The 9,455-nt window shown below is 42.3% G+C and overlaps 1 protein-coding gene across 1 annotated transcript; it reads left to right on the top strand.

Annotated features, from left to right (window-relative positions):
* The first annotated feature begins 1,791 nt into the window (after positions 1 to 1,791).
* On the top strand, positions 1,792 to 2,967 carry LOC121255008. The gene has a single exon (XM_041155307.1). The coding sequence runs from the start codon at positions 1,792 to 1,794 to the stop codon at positions 2,965 to 2,967; it is 1,176 nt and encodes a 391-aa protein (XP_041011241.1).
* The last annotated feature ends 6,488 nt before the right edge of the window (positions 2,968 to 9,455 follow it).

Genomic DNA, 9,455 nt, shown 5'->3' with positions numbered 1-9,455 from the left:
TAGGTTGAGATGATTTGTAAATAGTAGAATAAAAGTTGAATTATTTATTATATTTTGTGTGGAAATTTTGAAAAATTATTTTGAAATTTGAAAAAATTGAATTGTTTATTATATTTTGTGCGGGAATTTAAAAAAATTGTAATAATCAGATGAAATGAGTTGAGATGAGTTTTGAATGTAAACGAGACCTAAGCCTCTTATTATAAATCACTGATTACTGAGGCGGAGGAACAACTATAATTACAAAGAATGAAATAAAACTCTACATCGAGTATAAGGGAAACCAAATCTATCCAAACGAACTAAACCCCGACATTTTCCTTGTACATGATCTTCTCCCAACTTAACTTGGACATATTAATATCTAACCTGTCATTTTGATACGAGGTTAAATCTCAAAAATCTGATCACCTGCCTATCAAACACAAGCTTAACAAAAAAAGGGTAAGAACTTCAATCAATAATACCAATAAAAGACCCATTTATCAGTAGAAACAAACAGAAATATCAGCTAGCAAATCAAGAAAAAATGGCACACGCCCTTTAATGGCATGTTTAACATTGGGTGATTGAGATAGAAGTGAGCAGAAAGTCAGGAAGAAAGGTCCCACGATTTTTCGTATATATTGAAAGAAAAGTCATGACACAGAGAAGATAACTCTATATATAGAGGAAGTTTACCAGTGCACCACGGCACGTCAAAGCCCCCATCTGCTTTGGCACAACGGGACACATTTCCTCCAGCATCCTCTACTCTCAGACCTGAGGGGGTTCTACCTCTACGGAGACTCTCACCAGCATGATTCTCCATGCTTTTCCTCAAATCACAACCGTCCGTCCATCTTCCGCCTAAAGGCAATGGAAAAAGGTAGTCTGTGGGGTCAGAAAAATATATTGGTCGGTGGGACACGTGCTCAACATCTTTGGGAAAGTGACAGATTATCAGATTGTGTCTCGCTGAATGATGATACAGCGTAAAAGGAGCTGTACAGCTTAATGTGTGTGCTTTGCTTTAGGCTAGTTTGATGGGTTACTTTCACATCGCATTGATCCAAGAAAATCCGAGACATTGCCATTGGAGAGGGATAAGAGCAAGAGACAATTTTCTTTTTATTTTTTGCTTTCTTTGCCTCTTATGATAAAGGATTCAGAAGGGAATTGATGTCATTTTGCTAGACATGAAGGTTAAAAGGAAGAGACAAAAGAAAAGAAGACAATCGTGGAAAATTTGACAAAAAGTCATTCAACATATGACAGATTGATGGATCCACAGATCAGACTATCTAAGGACTTGTGGGATTTGTATTTTGTGGTGGGACTTCTTCTTTTATAAATTTTGTGTCAATTTTCGGTGGGAGTTTAGCAAGGGGATGGTATTGGTGGCATTGATGGTACAAATGCATGCAGTGCTGGAATTTATGAGGGATAAAGGAGCTTTGTTCACTGATTTACTCCATTTTCTGTTGCATTCACTTCCCTACACAATAATGCCCTTTAGGAGCTAGTGCTTTCTTGCGTCACTTCTTTTTTCTTTTTCCCCCTCCTAGCACTGTTTTCTGGAGAGAAAACGTAAAGTTGACGCCTCTGTTCCTATCACTCCTCCTTATGTCATAGCACCATGATCCTTGACATCCAAAAACACCACATTTTGTTTCCTCTCATTTATAGTCCTCACCATTTTTTAAGCTAGTATTTGATCATCTTTCTGGAACCCAAGAAGATTTTCCTCACGCTACTTTGTTGTTTGTTCATTTCAAGATCGAGAAGCTGCGTTTACAGGAATCGGGAGCAATGAAAGATAGAGGCAAAGCTGTAGAAGCGTTCAGCAACGACATTGAGTATTATTCTTCATCGGATGCTCCTTGCAAGAAGCACCCATCTTCATCCTCCTCGGCTGGCATTTGCGCTTATTGTCTCAAGGACCGTCTGATCAAGCTGGTCTGCTCCGACTGTGGAGAGCAGCGCCTCTCTTCTTGCTCTTGCTCCGAGATCTCTTCCAATCGGAATTCATGCACCGTCGAGGTAGGGAGTGTCGGTCGAGTCTCATTCCTGATAGAGAATGAAAGGAACGAAATTCCACAATCGCATTCTAAGCCCAAAGCCCAAGAGAGGGCTGAGGAAGTCGTGGTGCTCAAAAGGAGCAGCAGTAGCTGTGTTGAGATCAAAAGAAGTACTGGGTTTTGGAGAATCGGGAGGCTGTTTAGGAAGAAAAAAGAGAAGAACTACGAGAGATCGAGTGTTGCAGGTGGCTGTGACGAGAAAAGTGACTTGTGGTTGGTTGATTATATGGGTGTGTCAAGGTCCAGATCCCTCTGCAGTTTCAGGGGTGGAGGGTGGTTTGGGTCAGAGGATGGTGAAAATTTGGTTGTATCAGCTGCTAGGAGTTCTATTTCTGCTGCCAGGAGTTCTGGCGTCAATGGGGGTCTGCCTTTAGATTCTGGGAGAAGAAGTGGTTTCAGTGAAGCAGAGCCGAGAAAAAGTGGGTTTGATGGAGAAAAGAAAGATTGTCACTTGGAGTCTGAAAAAGGTACTGATCTTAAGTCTGTGAAGAAGGGTGGAATTCTAGAGCCTGATGCTGGTTTTAATGGAGCTAACAGACGTATTTTCTCACTCAAAGAGAGTGATTTCAATGGCATGGACGATTCAAGCTTTATCGACTTGAAGCTTGATTACTCATCAGAACCGAAGCCAGAGTTTCCTGCAGAAAAAATGGCTGGATTAACAAATCCAGACTCAGCTTTTGGCAGTACGAGAGGGAGTAGTTTTGTGGCACATGAATGTGGAGGTTCTCTTGGGAATTTGACGGGGGATGGGAGTTTCTGTAATGGGGGTTCCTGTAGGATTACAGTGAATGAGAAAGGGGTCAGAAAAGGCAGGAAAAGTATGAAAGGATGGCGCTGGATTTTCAAGCATCATCAAAGCTGGGGAAGTGCAAGGAAGGACGAAGATCTCATGTTTAAAAGCTGATGAATGAACTACCATGACAGCAAAGTGTCGTTTTTGTGCAGACCAAATCTCAAAAATTCTTCCTTTTTTTAATGTCTTCCCAATTTTAGCTTGGATGCTATTGTGCTGGTAACTTGTCCAGGAAAAAAAAAATGTTACATATATTATGTATATTTTTAACCCTATCATAAATTCTTCATCTTAGATTATTAGAATTCATGTATCATTCTCTTAAACTATCTATTAGTTGGAGGGGCGCCCACGTGGGGCTGACCCCTCCATGCGTTACTTGTAACGTTACTTGTAACGTATCTTGTGTAACGCATGGCTTAAAGCCATGCGTTACACAAGACTATTGAAGGCTAGCCTTTAAGGCCAGCCGTGCATATATAGTCCTCCTCAATTGTGTTTTGAAAACACCTATCTAAAAAAAATAAAAAAAAGACTCTCTCTCTTTTTGTTCTCTTTTGATAAAATACTTAGGCTGTGGATTTGTAAGTGTTACTCTAGTTCCATACTACGAAGTACACTTTCGCCACTAAGAGGAAACGCTTGGAGTTTATCAATCTGGAAAAACTTGTGGAGCAATTCTTTAAGCTGAGCTTGAGGTATTTTTTTTTTCGCTGTGCATTCTAACATTGGTATCAGAGCCATTTTATGAATTGCTTCCAGTTTTTTTTCTCGCATATGCTTGAGATTTGTATGGTGTTTTTTTTTATCCTCTTTTTTTTTTCTGTTAAAAAAAAAAAAAAAAAAAAAAAAAAAAAAAAAACGCGCAGCAGGTGGTGCTGCGAGCACCAACGCAGTGGTGCTGCGCGCACCACCGCCAGGCGCTGCTCGCACCACAGTGGTGCAGCGCGCACCATTGCGGTGCTGCGCGCAGTGGTGCTGCGCGCACCACCGCCAGGCGCTGCTCGCACCACAGTGGTGCAGCGCGCACCATTGCGGTGCTGCGCGCACCAGCACGATGCTGCGAGCACCAGCGCGGTGCTGCGCGCACCTGCGCGGTGCTGCGAGCACCAGCGCGGTGCAGCGAGCACCAGCGCGGTGCAGCGCAAACCAGCGAGGTGCTGCGCGCACCCCGCGGTGCAGCGCGCAACCCCGCGGTGCTGCGCGCACCAGAGAGGTGCTGCCCGCACCACGGAGGCGCAGCGCGCACCAGCGAGGTGGTCGGCAGCACCCTGCTGCTTGGACCGATCACTTCCGCCGCCTGCGGTGCTGCATGGGAGGCTCCAGGGTGCTGCTTCGAACGGCTACTGTTCACGTGAACAGTAGCCGAAGGGGGGAAGAAGATGACCATTAGGTCATCTGATTTCCATGGGCTTGGGCCTCATGGCCCGGCCCACTCTCTTTTTTTTTTTTTTCCTTCTTTTTAAATATGGGCTGGGCTTGGCCCAACATTTTTTACTGGGCATTTTTTTTTAAAACCCACCTTTGTTCAAGCCCATTTTTTTTAAAAAACAGAAAATAAAAATGAGGGGATGAAATTTGCTCTAAGATATATTGTTATATTAAATGTGATTTTTTATTTAATTGTTTTTAGATTAAATGTGATCACATGTGAATATATAGTTATATTCATGCTATTTTTTTTTTCCATTATGTTATATTACATGTGATCTTTTATTTAATTTGTTATATTAAATGTGATAACATGTATATGTGAATTGAACATGTGGATATGTGATTATTTTTATCATCTATGAATGTTAGGCTTGAATGTTTATACATTAGTCTTTATTGATAAAAAATAGAAAAATTCCCACTAAGTAGTCTTAGTTAGAAATGTCAGTGTAGATGATAGACTGAAAAAAATTGCAGTGACCCCAGTAAGAACTGTAAATGCACTGTATAGCCAAAAGACCACAGTGACCCCAGTAAGAACTGTAAATGCACTGATGGAACAAGAAAAATGGACTGTAATGGTCTTATATGAACCATCTTTGTAGACTGGCCCAACAGGTTACTGTGGTTGAAGTAGCTGTCCTTGTAGACTGGCCCAAAAGGTTACTGCGATTTTAGTAGGTTATGTCTTTACATGTGACTAGGACTAGATGACTACTTAAGATAGTGGGAGTATGGTTGAGAATTATGATTAATTCTCCCATATTTTTTTTGAATTTGCGCGGGAATTAAGTTAAAAATTTAATAATTGGATATTGTGGCGCAAGAGATGATTCTGAAGCCTAGCGATTTTTCGATCTTGCGACATGTCTAAATTATTTTTTTTTTAACTTGGATGGACGCGGCAGATTTCTTAGGTGTGTGTGTAATATCCCTTCTTTGCGTATTGTAGTGAAATGGCATCCAAGAGTATAGTTGCCGATTTAAACAAAGGGGAGAAATTGGATGGGGAGAACTACGACATTTGGCATCGCAAGATCCAATATGTTTTAGATGAGCAAGAGGTATTGGAGGCCTTATCTCACTCCCTTACTGAGCCCGGGGAAGGGACCTTGGAACAACACAAAATAGATCAACTAGCCTATACTCAATGGGCTAAGAAAAGTCGGTGCGCGCGCATAATAATGTTAAGCAGCATGCACAATGATCTAATGTGTGAGTTCGAGGTCTATGACACTGCCCAAAGCATGTGGGAGGCTTTGAAGTTGAAGTTTGGTGGAACTTCAGCCACTAGGTTGCGTGGGTTAACCATGAGGTTTGACTCCTATAAGATGCGCTCTGACCACACGATGAAGCAGCATCTTAGGGCTATGTCAACCATGATCCGCGAACTTAAGTCGGCAGGAAACAACCTGACTGATGAACAGCAAGTCCAGGCAGTGATAAGATCACTGCCGAATTCTTGGGAGAATATGAGCCAGAACCTGACGCATAACGAGAATATCAAAGACTTTGATGATGTCTCGCGTCACTTGGAATTGGAGGCTGAGCGCCTAGAGGCTGCCAAGCCCAATCACACGGCCTATGTGGCTGATTCTGGTTCGCGTAAGGCATCAAGGCCTAAGCGCAAGAAGTCTAAGTATGGAGTAGCTGCTGGACAAATTAAGAAGGTGTCAGGAACTTCTCAGCGCAGCAAGAGGGGCAAGGGCGGGAAGAACAAGTCGAAATTAGAGTGCTTCAACTGTGGAAAGAATGGCCACTTCGCTCGTGACTGCACTGAGCCGAAGAAGGTACACTCTGACTTTTCTCGCATTGTTTTTGTAACTAGCCATGTGATGGTTGCTCACTCCTATCCTGTGTGGACTGTTGATTCAGGAGCGACCGAACACATAGCGCGAGATAGAGTTGGATTTGTTGAGTATCGCCGGATTCCAGCTAGGAGTCGTGATATCAAGGTGGGGAATGGAGCTAGCGTTGAGGTACTGGGACTTGGTACCTACAAGCTAGACTTGCGGGGTGGCCGCACTCTTTTCCTTCACAATGTGCTATACGCTCCCGAGATCCGACGAAACTTACTTTCTGTAGTCACTCTATTAAGACTTGGTTTTCGTATTGTATTTGAAAACAATTATGTTTCCTTTTATTTGGGCCATGTGTTTTATGGCAATGCTTTTCTACAAGACGGTTTTATGATATTGAATTTAGATTATTCAAATATAAATGAGTCAATTGCTTTTCTTTCTACATCTGATAATTTGGATTCATATAAATGGCATGCTAGGCTTGGCCATATAGGGCAAGATAGAATGACTAGGTTAGCTAGAGAAGGCCTTATAGGCAATCTCGCTAAGGTCATCTTACCCACATGTGAACATTGTCTAATGGGAAAAGCTAAAAGAAAACCGTTTGGAAAAGCCACAAGGGCATCTTTTCCACTACAATTAGTCCACTCAGACATCTGTGGTCCAATGAGTGTGAGGGCAAGACAAGGAGGTGTCTACTTCATCACATTCATAGATGATTTTTCACGTTACGGTCATGTCTACTTAATCTCCCATAAGTCTGAAGCATTAGAATGCTTTAGGCGATATCTAAGAATGGTTGAGAATCAGTTAGACAAGAGTTTAAAAGCTCTAAGAACTGACCGAGGACGAGAATATCTTTCTGAGCAATTCAAAAGGCTCTGTGATGAAAAAGGAATCAAAAGACAGTTGACGATGCCGAATACGCCCCAGCAAAATGGCGTGGCGGAAAGGAGAAATCGAACACTGCTTGAGATGGTTAGGTCAATGATGGCGCAAGCAAACCTACCAATTTCTTTTTGGGGGGATGCACTTTTGACTGCTGCCTACATTCTTAACCGAGTGCCCTCCAAATCAGTAACTTCCACCCCATATGAACTATGGACCGGCGAGAAACCCAATTTGAGTAACTTGCGGCCATGGGGTTCAACGGGTTTTGTTCACAATCTTTCTCATAAGTATGGGAAGTTAGGCCCTAGAGGGAAGAAGTGTATCTTTATAAGGTACTCAGAACACTCTAAAGGGTATGTATTAATAGGTGAACAATCTGATGGAAGTGTGACTGAGATTGAGTCACGAGATGTGGATTTCATTGAAGATGAGTTTCCAAGTAGGGGTGAGGTTGATAGGAGTTTAGAACTTCATGAGATTGTAGAACAAGAAGAAAGTGCTCCAAGGAATTTAGTTGAGAATGAGGAAGAAATTCTTCAAGCTCCTACAAATTATTTGAATCCGAGTGGGAGCACATCACTTGTCAATCAATCACAACAACCTCAGCCGCGTAGAAGCACACGCGAAAGTATTCCCCGTCGTCGTTTTGAGATTGAAGGGGAAGCTTTTATGGTAGCTCCGCATGATGATGACGAGCCTAGGACAATTTATGAGGCTCTCTCATCTTCTACAAAAGATGAGTGGATGAAAGCTCTTAATGATGAGATTGAGTCTATGAAGATTAACCAGGTCTGGGATCTGGTTGATCTACCAATAGGACGTAAGACTATTGGGAACAAATGGGTTCTTAAGGTCAAACGCAAGTCGGATGGATCAATAGATAAGTACAAAGCTCGCTTAGTGGCGAAAGGATATACCCAACAGGAAGGTATAGACTATGAGGAGACTTTTTCACCAGTAGTGAGGTTTGCCTCAATTCGCCTGATTCTAGCTATAGTAGCAAACATGGATTTGGAACTCTACCAGATGGACGTTAAGACAGCATTTCTCAATGGAGAACTAGATGATGAGATCTATATGGATCAACCAACTGGTTTTGTGGTCAAAGGTCAAGAGCGCAAAGTGTGCAAGCTCAAACGATCTATATATGGCCTAAAGCAATCATCTAGACAATGGTACCTCAGATTCCATCGAGCCATTCTCTCGAATGGGTTTACGATGATCACAGAGGATCATTGTGTTTATGTCAAAAGGTCTAAGAAGAGTTTCATTATGTTGTCATTATATGTTGACGACATACTACTAGCTGGAAATAATAAAGGGTTGATAGTCGCCACAAAAGAGTGGTTATCCTTCAATTTTGAGATGAAGGATATGGGTGAAGCAGAATACATTTTGGGAGTTAAGATCTACAGAGATCGCTCAAAGAGACTTTTGTGTTTGTCTCAACAGACTTACATAAAGAAAGTCCTCGAGCGCTTCCTAATGAATGGATGTAAACCCATTGACACCCCTGTTGCAAGGAGCGATAACTTGTCTAAAGTGATGTGTCCTAAGACTCAAAAAGAAAAGGAAAAGATGGCTCGTGTCCCTTATGCTAATGCTGTGGGTAGTCTGATGTACGCAATGATGTGTACTCGACCTGACATATGCTATGCAGTTGGCTTAGTGAGTCGATTCCAATCAAACCCCGGACTAGCTCACTGGAAAGCGGTCAAAAGGATTATGCGATATCTCAAGGGAACTGCGGACTATGTGCTGTGCTATCAGGGTTCAGATTTGCAGCTAAGAGGTTACAGTGATGCCGATTGGGGCAGCGACCTTGATGAGCGCAAATCAACCACTGGGTATGTCTTTCTGCTCAACCAAGGCGCCATTACGTGGAGCAGCAAGAAACAACCCTGTATAGCTTTATCCACCATGGAGGCAGAATACATAGCTTGTTCTGCAGCAGTTCAAGAAGCTGTTTGGTTACGGAGGTTCCTCAAGCATTTAGACATTGGCACGGATACTTCAGATCCGGTGACAATATTCTGCGACAGCATGGCAGCTCTCGCATATGCTAAGGACTCAAAGTATCATGGAAGAACCAAACACATAGATATCAGATATCACTACATCAGAGACATGATAGCGCAAAAGGAAGTGGTTCTGAAACATCTTTCTACGAGTCGCATGATTGCTGATCCCTTAAGGAAGCCTATAGCAAGAGATGTCTTCGAGGCTCATGTTAGGAATCTAGGACTGCGTAGACTACAAATGTAATTTGTGTTCCAAATGACATAAAGATGTAACATTTCCTTTGGGATATTAATACAATATGATTCAGTTCTTGTCTTTATCGTATTGTTTTTAATACGCATACACAAGATATGTCAACAGGCTTAGATCGGCTCACTCACACGAGCGATCGCCTCTAGCGCTTAAGTAGCGAGTAGAGATGAGACATTGTGTCCCTAGGTACTTGTCCAA

The sequence above is a fragment of the Juglans microcarpa x Juglans regia genome, chromosome 3D (assembly GCF_004785595.1).
Source record: "Juglans microcarpa x Juglans regia isolate MS1-56 chromosome 3D, Jm3101_v1.0, whole genome shotgun sequence".
Taxonomy (NCBI): Eukaryota; Viridiplantae; Streptophyta; class Magnoliopsida; order Fagales; family Juglandaceae; genus Juglans; species Juglans microcarpa x Juglans regia.
This window is presented reverse-complemented; position numbering and strand designations above follow the sequence as displayed.

Excerpts from the sequence above, each read along its gene's own strand:
- LOC121255008 (XM_041155307.1), top strand. The coding sequence starts at position 1,792 with ATGAAAGATAGAGGCAAAGCTGTAGAAGCGTTCAGCAACGACATTGAG.